The 14,408-nt window shown below is 38.5% G+C and overlaps 1 protein-coding gene across 4 annotated transcripts in view; it reads right to left on the bottom strand.

Moving 5' to 3' along the window:
* The window catches only part of St6gal2 (ST6 beta-galactoside alpha-2,6-sialyltransferase 2), an 86,925-nt gene that overhangs the window by 19,316 nt on the left and 53,201 nt on the right, over positions 1-14,408 (bottom strand). For all 4 annotated transcript variants that reach the window (XM_031346989.1, XM_031346988.1, XM_031346991.1 and 1 more), the window contains 2 exons: positions 10,334-10,435; positions 7,918-8,092 (listed from right to left, as the gene is read on the bottom strand). In XM_031346989.1, the coding sequence (XP_031202849.1) occupies positions 7,918-8,092; positions 10,334-10,435 (277 nt within the window). The remainder of the gene's footprint in view (positions 1-7,917; positions 8,093-10,333; positions 10,436-14,408) is intronic.

The following is a 14,408-nucleotide window of genomic DNA, read 5'->3' as shown; positions in this document are numbered from 1 at the left end:
TTTTTTTTTTATGTCCTTCTTAAAGTCTTCTATCAGCATCATGAGATGTGATTTTAAATCCACATCTTGCTTTTCTGTTGTATTGGGGTATTCAGGACTTGCTTTGGTGGGACAACTGGGTTCTAATTAGCCTTCGTTTCTTTTGGTAAAATTCTTATACTTGCCTTTCACCATCTGGTTATCTCTGGTGTCAGATGGTCTTGGTGTATCTGGCTGGAGCTTGTCCCTCCTGTGGGCCTTTAAGCCTGTGTCAGCACTTCTGGGAGACGAGTTCTCTCCTCATGCAACTTTTGTATAGAGGGCTCTGGAACAGTCCAAACTCTGAGGGAAGATGGCAAGTGGAAATATCCTGTCCCAGCTGCTCCACTGTTTCTGTGCCCCGTGTGCTCCTCACCCACCCTGTTCTGGATAGTTATCGGAGAGAAAGTGGCTATCTCACCTCCGAGCCCTGGAGTGACAGCACCCTTGGGAGAAGAGCTCTCTCCTGGTTGGACCCATGCACAGTGGGCTATGGAACAGCTTCAGCAGATTTCAAGATTTTAATTACAAAGCAACACAGGAGGAGGTGAGCATCTGCAGGAGATATATATTACAATGATGATGGTCCAGAAGTTGAGAGATCTATGTCCCATCCACTCATTTTCCCATGAAATTGTGAATGTTTTCTGGCCCAGTGAGAGCTCACTAGGGGCCCATTTGTCATACCTCGATGTGGTAGAGGCATGAATTATAATATAAAATAAAATCAGGAAGGTTGTGCTAGGAAGAGTGAAGGTAATTATTTGATGTTTTTCAAAATGTTTAAACATTTAGTTAATAATGTTATTTACCACCTTTTATAGAATTGAAAAAGTTATAGGAGATTTTCTAAAATTATACAATGCCGCCTAACATCTGTACCTTCAGCACTCAGGGGCCTGAAGCAGACCACACATCAAGACCTGGACCCCAAATTGTTGCCAAGCAAAGCTAATTAACACAGTATGCACCAATTTTATTGAGGTTTAGTGAAAGTGTTCAGCTTATATCTATATGCGAACAAAGAATATCTCCAGGCTTCTTTTGACTTACATCCTCCTGAAATGGATCTTTGGAAAGGTAAGTGTGTTTGTTTTGGCATCAGTGAGACAATTTAGTATATCCTAGCACCAAAGCTACTAAGGTTGATTCCCAGGATACACATGGTGGAAAGACAGAATCAACTCCTACAAATTGTCCTTTGACCTCCACATATGCAGTATGGGATATACATGCAACCAGACAGACAAGTTCACACACATAGACACACACACAATTTTAAAAGTAAGTTTTTCACTTACTTTTAAGTAATAACCATATAATCAAGTCCAAATAGATCCAGAGTTATTTAAAAATGTTTTGAAAGTAATTTCAGCTATTAATAAGTAATTTGAGTTAATTTTTAATGATTAACTACAATAAATATTCATATTTTAAATGATGATTCTTCAAAATATTTTGACAGGCAGGGTTGCTAATTTGTAAAATGGATCTGATGTTTAAAATGAAGAAAACATGATATTAAAGTATTCATCCAGAATTTCAGAGAACTAACAATATTATAGACATAAAAAGTTTAAGAAGTATCTTATTAAAATTAATGAACAAAATATAATTTACTTCTTTTGATGTGAATATGTATTTATATTAATAATTATAAATCTTTACACATGTCCTCTAGTTCATTTCTTCTTATTATTTAAAGATTTATTATTATTATTTATATGTATGTGTGTTTGCCTATATGAGTTTATGTGCTCTGCATTCAGGAGCCTGTGTAGGTCAGAAAAAGGGCACCAGATCTCCCAGAAGTGGAGTTATAGATGGCTGTTTGCTGTCATAAGTGTTGGGAGAATGGAGCCCAACTTTTCTGGGTAACAGGTCCTCTTAGCTGTTCAGTCATCTTTCCATCTCACTAATTATTGATTTAAAGCGATAATAGTTCACTAGCTTTCATAAACTCTATGAACATGAATTGCAAACCTCTGAAGGAGATAATTGCCCAAAACTGAGGTGTGAAGAAAAGGCTGTAGAGTGCTTCCTTAAGTAATTAAAGACACCTAATTATTTCCAAGAATATTGTTGTAAATGTTCAAATGTAGTTCACTGGAGAAGCTAATTATGATAATGTGCAGATGTTAAAGCAAGGAGGAAAAGGCTTAGTCCTTTGCTGGGATGTAGGCCTAATGTTGGCACAGCTCTGGGCTCACCAGGCCCCTGCACCTAAGCAGATCTTTTAGACATCTCTTCCATCTAACACTGTACTGCTGTTGAACTACCTGGCTCCTACCGTGTAAACCAATCTAATAGGTTCCCTTTTATAATGCACATACATTCAGGGATCCGAGTTATACACATTTCTGATCATTTTTTGATCTATGTATTTCATAGACACATAAAACAGCATGTATGAAAGTAAAAGAGATTAAGGAAATGAAGGACATCTCAGCAACCACATGGTGACTCACAACCAGAAGAAAAAAACCTATGGGCCAGAAGGAGCTGGAGTGAGAGGGAGAAGGGAAGGGGGTGGGGAAGAAATATATACCAACAGAAACTAGGTACAATATATGGCTGATTATGTCTAAATTTTGTTTGTCCATTTGTGAGTTAAAGAAAGAGAATGTAAGGATATAAATGCAGTTAACATCTAGTAGGGCCAGAATGGAAGACTTAATGCTATTCCATTTCAAAAGATAGCAATACATGTTATAATTTTTAAAATCTTGTACTATTTAAAGTAGACACAAATAAAAGCATTTATAACACTTGTGCTTGAGTATGACCATAATTAAGTGATAAGTAGAAGACAGGTATGAATTCTGGGTTCTCACAGTATCTATCAGCATAGAACCTACAGACTAGGCTTTTACAGTTCCCTGATACTTTGATCCTTTCCATGAGGCTGAGAGTGGGTATCTGAATGTCCCAGAACCAGCATCAGTGTCATTTGAGAAATGGAAACTCCAACCTCCTCCACTTACTCAGAGTCCTTGGTTTGGAATTTTTCAGAAGCTACCTTCCAAACTGGCTCTCAATGGTTCCTGGTTGCCTCTCACAACAAGGATACTGACTTCTGTAGCAGAAAGAATACCGGCAGTCTGACAGCCTAGTGGAGATGGGTGATTTCAAGCTCTCAGAAAACTGTGATCCAGAATCTTCCAGGCAATCTGTCTCCATACTACTGACTTGTACAAGGCCTGTAAGGTCATACCTACTAATCATTCCTTTCACTTGCTAAGCTCTGTCTTATAGAAAGGTATTACTAAACTAGGTAGGTGATGCAAGATATGCTAAACTTTGAGAGCCTGTGAGCAAAAACTTGTTCACTCAGCAAACACTCTCATTACTCAATGTCTGTGGAGCTGGACCTAGAGCACTGTGTAGACACCCAAACCCAAAGGTGGTCAAGCCATTTGCGAGACATCATAACATCCCATATTACCATGCACAAATTCCAGTGCACTCTACATATCTCTCGATGGCTTCTAATACCTAAAACGATGCACACTGTTGTTATTGTTTGGGGAATAATGACAAGAGAAAAGGTCTGCACATAGACAAAATTTATTTTTCAAAACTATTTTCAGCTAGTGGATATTTGAATATGTGGATGTAGAACCCAGATTATGGAGGGCATCCACCTAATATGAACCAGCCTAAGGATAAGACCCTGATCATAAAAAAAGACATTGTAGAGATAATCTTTATGCACTGTGAAAAACCTGTCAAGAAAAAGCTGATGGATGGTAAGTTGAGGTGGATTAGAGAGTTGGACATCCAGCATAGAGAGCTGAACTCTGGAGAAAAGTCAGGAGAATTTGCCACTTGGACTCAGAGAACATCAGACATATGAAACTAATGAGAGGTAACTAGGCAGGTTGCAGAACTTGGATTAGTAAAAATGGGCTAATATTAAGTAAAGAGCTAATTGGGGAGCCTCAATGTCATTTTTGGGGACTTGGGTAGACATAGAAAAAGCCTAAATGGTTACAAGACCCTTCTTAGTTGCTCTGTAAACTTCTTGAAGCAACAAACTCCTTCAATTTCACCTCAGGTTATAGTTGTGTCCGTCTCTGCACATTAACCTAGGCAACATTGCTCCTAACCTCACTGTACTGCAAGTATCAGGAAGATAGTCCTCTTGGTTTTTGTCACCACCCTAGGTCTCAGACTCGTGCTTGAAGCACAGGAAATACTCAGTATCAGTTGCTATCACTGAGGAACATGGCTTCTTCCTATGTGATAGATTTATATCCCACAACAAGGCTCTCAGTGGGACCAGAGCACTTTATTTTGGGGTTCAGGTGGATCTTTCTGAGATGCTAACCCCCCACTGGATTAATTTCTGTACAAAGATATGTGTTTCTTGATTAAAATAGTGAGCTTATGACATCCCTCCACTTCATGTATACAAACTCCTGAGCATGTGTAAGAAAATGTATGCTGTCTGTTGTATGAACAATCACATGTGAAACTACTCCCCACATATGGATTACTGTTACTGAAGGAAGTGACACCCACTGCTTCACCCAGCAGAGTACTAGACAGGAGTATAGTGCAAGGTGAGGAGGGCCTGCCTTGTGCTACCTTTGGATGAGGAACTGCTTGCTGACCAGCTCCCAAGCACAGTGATGAGTACATACTAAAACATTCTAACCCTATTTGCCCCTGCGAAATGTGTTTTGTTTGGGAACTGATCCTTATAGCCTTAGAGATAACAGGTGTTGATTAGTCAAGCTGACACTTCAGTAAGACTTTAAAGTGGGCAAGGGGCATCTGAAGCATACTTTTGGTCACAGCAACTGTATTTCTCTCTGTGTTCATGGAGCTTTGGCCAATACAGTCAGTCCATGAGGACAAAGGGAGCAACAATGGGGTTCAGGAGAATCTTCTGAGGAAGGGGATGGTTCAGAAGCCATGTGAGCATGTACAGTGAATATGAATGACCACACCAAGACTAGCTATCAGGAGGCAGATCAACTTTACTTAGAGAAATTCAAGCCTTATCAAATTTAGGGGGGGATTGAGGGTAGTAACATCATTGGCTGAGGGCTCAGGGTACAGAAATGTATCATTAGCATGGGGAAACAATTCAGGAATCTCAGGTGCTAGCTGAACAGGTTCTTATGAAGAGAAAGGAAACTAAGCTTGTAAGCTAGCTAAGGCTACCTGACATTCCTCAAATAGAGGCATGGGGGGTGCCTAGAATTCTCCAGACAAGGTCAAAGAAGGAGAAGTCCCACTAATGAAGAGAGCCTGCCATATTGCCCTGAGCCTAGATGCTTTCTGGTCATGGTAGACTTCATCAGAACCTTAATTAGACCTTAATTAGAAAAGTTCTCCCACAGTCACAAAACAAAATACCCAAGTCATTGATTTCACAGAGTTTTCATGGGAAAGGGAGTAAGTTGTGGCTAATATTCTATAGCTATTTGAAAACATTAAATAATTGAACAGAAAAATTCTATCTCATCCAGATCAAAGAGGAAGTACAAAGTCTACAACAACTTGAGGGTGCTCAGAAGGCACTGCTAAAAGTAACCCAGGTTGTTACCATTGGTCATAGTGGTAAGAATCTCAGATCCTTCAATATGATGAGGCTCAGAGGCAGCAAGTACATCTAATGCAGCCGATGTCCTCTATTTCAGCTTTATTTCCACCCACACAACAGTTAGCCCACCAGGAACCCAATGTTTTCTTATCAATTTCTGCATTTTAGTTTCTTTATATTGGCAAAACTTAGCAGTATGCTGTGACAATTAAAAACAAAGCTCCCAGTTACTACTGTGTAATATGGTAGCCAGCAGAAGGGTGCCACAACTGCGTACATGAAATAAAGGTAGCAGGCTTCAGAAACAGATGGGATTTGCTATTTAATTATAATTAATTGAAATTTAAATAGTCATGTGGCTAACAGATGATGCACTGGACAAGACAGTGATAGAAAATAACAATTGTAAGTTGTACAGCTACTTCACTTACTTTATCTTAAAAAGGTTGTATTACTTTGTCTTATTTATGGATACTGATGACCAAGAGATTAAGTAACTTGTTAAGGACAAATGCCTCCAGGTTGCAGAGAATAACTCAAACCAAACCTAGGCATTCCCAGATTACTTTGCTACAATGGCAATGAATTGTAGTTCACTTGAACAAAAATTAAAAAAAAAAACAACACTAAGCCTTTGAGAACTCCACATCAACAATGAACAGTATGAAGAGAGCTGATTCACATGCCTGAGCTCCTTTTCAACACTGTGGGAATTACTTTCATTGGCTATAACCATCTGACTGAACCTTTATAATTGTGAACCCCTCTAATTTTGCTTTAAATTCTTGCATTTATCAAATATGATGATGATATGATTAATGTCTTAGGGTTTTACTGATGTGAACAGACACCATGAACAAGGCAACACTTAAAAGAACAATATTTAATTGGGGCTGGCTTACAGGTTCAGAATTTCAGTCCATTATTATCAAGGCAGGAACATGGCAGCATCCAGGTATGCATGGTGCAGGAGGAGCTGAGCATTCCACATCATCTGAAGGCTGCTAGCAGAATACTGACGTCCAGGCAGCTAGCATGAAAGTCTTAAAGCCACACCCACAGTAACACACCTACTCCAACAGGGCCACACCTTGTAATAGTGCCACTCCCTGGGCCAAGCAACCATAACATATGAAAAGTTAGGCCATGTTTCCTTATGCTGTATAATCACTACTCTAACACATTTACTCTGCTAAAAACTGAATTACATTTTCCTAAAGTTCTGTTGATTTAGGAAACTACAAAGATGAAGAATTGGGGATTTCAAATGAAGCTTTCAAAGGCATGACTTTAATCGTAGTCCCACTAAAGTTTTCTTGGGATTTCATATCATTATAATTCTGTAAACACACTACAAAAGCTGCAAGCCTCACTTCAGGGTACTGAGTCCTTAATTTAAATAAAGCTACTATTGTCTATAAACTCTCCTCTATTAATGAAGTTCCTCTGTGCAGCCAAAGGAATCCTGTAAATTTACTGAACTTAGGATGGCAACAAATGCAACATCTTTGGTTCAGTTTCAGTCTCTCATACTTCCCTAGGGGATTCAAGATACATTTTCCCATACCTTACACAGGTAACATCATAAAAATGGGGGCAAAAAGCCTCAATATATATGTACAATGTGGCAAAAGCATAAACTTTACATCTCAAAACCTGGCTGGAGAGCATAGTACAAGCCACATATGGTCACCAAGTGTGAAATTCCACTGCTGGCCTGGAGCTAGTGTACTCTCTCACATAGTGCAATGAAATGCTTCAGCTAGCCTCCCTATTGCCCTGTGCACTAGCAATCATGCAGCAGCATGTGTCCCTTCTGATTGGCACCCCACTAGCAATGTGAATGGACTTGACATGGGTAAAATCCACAGTTTCTTCAATGTGCTTCCTAACAAGGGTTAGACAGCACGTGTGCAGGTCCTCATGCCTAGGTCTGAAGATTCCTGTCTTTTGAGGTACTTTCATCAGCCTGCTTAGGTTGCCATGTGAGAAGTCTAACTATCTTGAGGCCACTGTGAATGAGAGAGCACAGAAAGGTCCATAGTTTGCCATTCCAGTTGAATCTGCCTTTGGTCATCCTCACTAAAGCACAGGATATAAAGGTACAGACAGCCCATTAGTGCATTTTAGGGAGAACAATTGTCCAGTCACATAAGATCATACCTATCAGTCAGGAATGAGAATGAGAGAGTTCTGTGGAACAGTTGGAAATTTGATAATGCATAACTGAACAACGTTTCTTTTGTTGGTTAGTATTTCAAACTACCTGTTATTGTTCTTTCTGTGTAAAACGAGTTCTCACCCTGCTTGTGCACCCTACCATTCCAACTAGTAGACACACATACCAATAAACCCAGAAGATGGTGGGTTGGGCTGTATCTTCTCTCTTGTGTTCTCCTGGATAATGTCCCAAAGCTGCCATATGAATTTGGGATGAAGAATGTAAAATGGCTGAGTTGGGTATTTCCGGCGATGCTGAATATATGGAGTGAAAAGGTTGTAATCTGGCTTCTTATACCACTGAAACAAAATAAAAACAATTCAAATTGAGTACAGATCATGTTGTGACAAGGGAAGAACACTGAATATGTCTAGGTCCAGTCAAGAGCTGGAAGGTACTGAAGGATGCAGTCACCTGGGAAAATACAAAGAGATCATAGTTCTGGCCCTAGGAGGAATAATGCTGTATCTTTAAATCAATTCTTTTAGTTTTGACTCTATACTTAATAATTATACAATTGTCCCTTCCGTTTCCTTCCACCAACCTCTCTTAATGATGTTTTATTCATGGTAAAATGAGACTGGTGTCTAGATAAGAGGTGGCATATATTTTCTGCAAAGGTCAAAGAGTAAACATCTGAGAGGTATGGGCCAGAGGTCTGCCATGAACAGAACATGGCCACATGGAACCAGTTACACCAGTGGGCATACTGCAGCAGTTAATGCCAGTGGGCATACTGCAGCAGTTAATGCCAGTGGGCATACTGTGTTCTACTCCAGTTTTATAATGAGAACTATGGCCACATTTGGCTCATACTTTAGTATGTTGTTTTCCTAGTACTCAAGCAGTGTGTTTGAAGGTAGATTTTCCATATTGTACAACAGTAGTAGAAAGTACATCATTCTGTAGATTGGGAGGAAGGCCGCACAACTTATGGGGTGGATTGACATGGGTTGGTGAAACCTTTTCTTTCTTTATAATGGTGGATAAATGAAAGGCATGAATTTATTAATAAGCACCAGAATGGGGAGCTACGTTTATTGTATAAAATACATATATGTATTATATAAAAGAGCAGATAAAACTGACTTAAAACAAAAGTCCTCAGGAATGTGGCAAGTGTCATAATGATGTAGGATTTGAGGAGGATGTAGGAAGGGGCTTAGCTCAGTCAGCTCTGTATCTTCAAATAGTCAGCATGGGTATACAGTTGATACATATTAAGATACCAAGTAACATTAGCTGAGGAACCTGGTCTGTTTCTTTAAAAACATGTATTTGGTTTCTTTTTAATTCTCAGAGCTAGATGGCAAAGAAACAAGAAAAATGGGATCCAAGAAGGAATCAAGTATACTCTAGCCCCCTCCCTGTCATGATTTATAGCCCAGCTCCCACCATAATGGCCATATTGCCTGCATTTTAACCCTGTTTGTCTTCATCTATAAAGTGGAAAAACTCTGATCAGGGCTTGGATGCTCCCAACAGATGAAGAAAAAGGTTAGCATCCCCAGTAGTCAGTCAATTAAAATCCTGCAAGAACTGATATCTGGGTATTTCACCTTGAGAAGAAAGCTAGAAATATCCAGTCTCCACTGATAGTTGATGCTTAGTCTAGGGGTCATAGGAGAATTGAGTTTCCCACATAATTGTGGAGGCTGTGTTCTCTGCTTCTGGAAATGGAAATTTGGCAGGCAAATTTTAAAAAAAAAATGAGCCAGTGATTCTGATTTGTACCACTGGCAAAACAAAACAAAACAAAACAAGACAACCAAACACACACTGGTAATAAGGTCAAGCAAATGTTCAGCCTGATGCTGAAGGTGGACAGTAGCACATACACTCCTCTTGATAGCCAATTCTATCCTGGGTAGTTCTAAAAAGGATTAATCCCTGAAGGAGCAAAGATCTGTCACTCACATTCATCTTAATAAATCTGTATGCTCCTGGTTTTGATAAACCAAATCAAGGATACTCACTCACTAGGTTGAACATAAAATTTTCCAAGCTCAGTTTAAAAAACACACAAACAATAAGCCATTGGCTTTTCACATAAAGTCTCATCCAACATGGCCAGTGTTTGCTTGGAAAGGTAATAATTTGTCATGGAGATTAAAAAAACTACAACTCACTTGTAAATGATTATTTCATAAAATTTAACACATTGAGAAAGAGCCAATGATAATCATCCTTAAGAAAATTGGAGACAATTATTTAAATAACAATGAACAGTTTATATTTTTCTTGATCACTACACATAATTTTCTAAAGCCCTTATTACCATCCTCTCACTTTGGACAATCGCCAGTTTGATCAGTCTTATTTTAGGTGTAAGGAAAACTTTCTGAGCCTTTATGTATGCTGTGCTTTCTTTATTTCTCAGAGGAAAAGCATCTTTGCAGAAGGTGGCTATGCAACTCTAAGTGACATCAAAAGGTTCATGAAACACAGGTGAGTTTGTGCCTATCAGTGACCTGTTCTTGTGAGTCATTAAACAGAGACACTGTCTGACCAATAGTCTAGGGCATGAAGAAAACACTTACCAGGTTAAGATTGGCAGAATAAGGAGCTGGATCCCAGGCTACCAGGATAACATCTTTATATAAAGCACTGTCAATGAAGTGATGGCTGGGGTTGGCCAGAATCTGTAAGCACATGGAGGGGATGGGAAACAAAGATCTTTATAACTAGTGATTGCTTCTTCAAACGTATATTTTTAAAGCAAGTCACAATTAAAAATAATAATGACAGTAAGTCTTGCATTTTATACTTTCTTTGTGAGAGAGAAAAAGGGAAAATATGTTTAAAGTTTTTTTTTTTTAACATAAAACAAAACCAAATCCACAAAGTACTTCATTTTTATCAGAATTGCATCAAGGATATCTGTCATTCCTTGTAAGATGAAGCTCCTCAGCTGACTCAGTCTCCTGGCTTCCTCATTACCTTTGATATGTGACATGAGACGGGTATTGGTAAAGAACAGCTAGAATTGAGTTAGGAGGTGTCAGTTGTAGTTCTTCTTCCCAGGTCCTATCTGATTCTTGATGGACCCATTAATTTCACCTGCCATCCATCTTTTAAAAAAAAAAAACTATCAAGTACAGGCATTAATTAAGGCCAACCATTGACAAATAGGACCTCATGAAGCTATAAAGCTTCTGGATAGCAAATGGCACCATCACTTGAGTGAAACAGCAGTCCAAAGAATGGGACTGTTCCTGTCTAGAATATACCAAGAACTCAACAAATTAAACACTGTGAAAACAAACAATCGAATTAAAAATTGGGGCACAAAACCAAACAGAGTTATCAAAGAAGAAATAATTTTTAAATGTTCATTATCCTTAGCTAGATAAATGCACATTATCTAGCTGAGAGAAATGCAAGTTTAAATTATTTTGACATTTCATCTTATACCAGTCAGAATGGCTAAAATAAAATTGAATTTTAAAATGAAAAAAATATGGAGGTATGGATATAGACAGATGGAAATTCTTACTAAGTGTTCATGGGATTGCAAACAGGTACAATTACCATAAAAACTGATGTGGAGGTTCTACAAAAGTCTTTATATAGATCTAGTCTCTGACCCATATAATGTACTTGGGCATATACCCTCATACTCTATGTACTACCACAGAGACACATACATGGTCAGCTATGTTAATTGCTGCTATAGTCACAAAAGCCAGGAAGAGGAAACAACCTAGATGTCCATCAAACGATGATAGATAATGAAAATACAGCACAAATACACAATGGTTTACTATTCACATGTTAAGAAAAAAATGAAAGTTTCAGGTAAATAGCTAGAGCTGGAAATAACTATTCTGGAGTGAGGTAACCAAGACTCAGAAAGGCAAACATTTCAGTTTCTCTCTTTAGATATGGATGTTTAAATTGAAATGCCTAAAGAAGTCAGGAACCAAGTAGGAGATGATGGGAGTTGGATAAAAGTATATAAATGACATGAAATAGAGTTAAGTGAGATGGAGGATAGGAAGGTAAGGTAAAGAACAATGTGTGTGTGTGTGTGTGTGTGTGTGTGTGTGTATAACAAAATGAAACCCATTTGAAAATGTCTTATGGAAACCTACTACTACAGAAGCTTCCTAACACACACACACACACACACACACACACACACACACACATGTATGTATGTGCATATATATATATGTGTGTGCATATATGTGTATATATATAAAGCAGAAGCTTCCTAATACACACAGACATACATGTACAGATATACATATATATGTATATATGTATGTATACATACATATATATGTGTATATATATGTACATATATATATATATATATATATATATATATATATATAGAGAGAGAGAGAGAGAGAGAGAGAGTAAATAGAGCTACCCTACAATAGTGGGGCAAAGCCTCTCCCAAACACCTATGTTATCAACAAAGAAACCTAGTGCCCTTAATAGATTACTTCTTTGGGATTTTTTTTTGTCCTCTGTGTAGCTTCATAGATGCTAAAACATTATAAGTTATAGCCACTGCACTTGGTTACTCTCTAGAACCTAATGATAAGACCCTACTGCCAAAGATACCACATATTTCAGTCATAGAGCATGGAGAAACCAACCAGGCACTGATTAGAGGTTTCATATCCTACTGACTAGCTTTCCTGGTGCTATGAAGGAAAAATGTTACCATCTAGATGTAAATCCTGAGAGCTATAGTAATGACTGGTCCAGTAGAATGTGCCTACTAGTACAATAATGTCATGAAGATTATGGGAAAAAACAAACCACTTTCTCACTGGATTTCAGTCCTCTTCATAAAACAGAACTCATGCTTTGTACAATCAATGGGGTCAAGAACTTATGGTGGGTAGAATTTAGGAGAGAACTATTTAGCATCTGACATCTAATGACTGGCTCTTATACCCATAGATTCATGCATCTTTCAATAATCATTATCAGAGACATGTCTTTTTAGAATAGATTGTGAATAGCACAGAAAACTACAACTGATGAACAGGGAGAGAATACAAAACTTCAGAATGCCCATCAATAAATGAGATATATATCTCCCCAAAGTTCAGAGATCATTGTGAAACAAGGTTAGGAAGAGTGTAAGACTTCTTTGTATACCTTAGATAGTAGCCCTCTATCAGATATAGGATTGGTAAAGATCTTTTCCCAATCTGTTGGTTGCTGTTTTGTCCTATTGACAGTGTCCTTTGCCTTACAGAAGCTTTGCAATTTTATGAGGTCCCATTTCTCGATTCTTGATCTTACAGCACAAGCCACTGGTGATTTGTTCAGGAAATTTCCCCTGTGGCCATGTGCTTGAGACTCTTCCCCACTTTCTTTTCTATTAGTTTCAGTGTATCTGGTTTTATGTGGATGTCCTTGATCCACTTGGACTTGAGCTTTGAACAAGGAGATAGGAATAGATTGATTTGCATACTTCTACATGCTAACTGTCAGTTGAGCCAGCACTATTTGTTGAAAATGCTGTCTTTTTTCCACTGGAAGGCTTTAGCTCCTTTGTCAAAGATCAAGTGACCATAGGTGTGTGGGTTCATTATTGAGTCTTCAGTTCTATTTCATTGATCCATCTGCCTGCCACTGTACTAATACCATGCAGTTTTTTTTATTACACTTGCTCTGTAGAACAGCTTAAGGTCAGGGATGGTGATTCCACCAGAAGTTCTTTTATTGTTGAGAATACTTTTCACTATCCTAGGTTTTTTTATTCCAGACCCAAATAACCCTATTAAAAATGGGGTACAGAGCTAAACAATGAATTTTCAACTGAGGAATACTGAATAACTGAGAAGCACCTAAAGAAATGTTCAACATCCTTAGTCATCAGGGAAATGCAAATTAAAACAACCCTGAGATTTCACCTCACACCAGTCAGAATGGCTAGGATAAAAAACTCAGGTGACACAGATGCTGGCAAGGATGTGGAGAAAGAGGAACACTCTTTCATTGCTGGTGGGGTTGCAAGCTTGTACAACCACTCTGGAAATCAGTTTGGTGGTTCCTCAGGAAATTGAACATAGTACTACTAGAGGACCCAGCTATACCACTCCCAGGAATATGCCCAGAAGACGCTCTAACATGTAATAAGGACACATGCTCCACTATGTTTATAGCAGCCTTATTTATAATAGCCAAAAACTGGAAACAACCCAGATGTCCCTCAACAGAGGAATGGATACAGAAAATGGGGTACATTTACACAATGGAGTACTACTCAGCTATTAAAAACAATGAATTTATTAAATTCTTAGGCAAATGGATGGATCTGGAGAATATCATCCTGAGTGAGGTAACCTAATCACAAAAGAACACACATGATATGCACTCACTGATAAGTGGATATTAGCCCAGAAGCTCAGAATACCCACAAAGGTACAATCCACAAACCACAAGAAACTCAAGAAAAAGGAAGACCAAAGTGTGTGTACCTCGATCCTTCTTAGAAGGGGGAATGAAATACCCACAGAAGGAGTTTTAGAGACAAAGTATGGAGCAGAGACTGAAGGAAGGACAATCCAGAGACTGCCCCACCTGGGAATCCTTCCCATATTCCATCACCAAACCCATACACTATTGTGGATGCTGGCAAGTGCT

Source organism: Mastomys coucha, unplaced genomic scaffold (assembly GCF_008632895.1).
Source record: "Mastomys coucha isolate ucsf_1 unplaced genomic scaffold, UCSF_Mcou_1 pScaffold3, whole genome shotgun sequence".
Lineage (NCBI taxonomy): Eukaryota > Metazoa > Chordata > Mammalia > Rodentia > Muridae > Mastomys > Mastomys coucha.
Note: the sequence above shows the minus strand (reverse complement) of the source record. Positions and strands in the feature narration are given on the sequence as shown.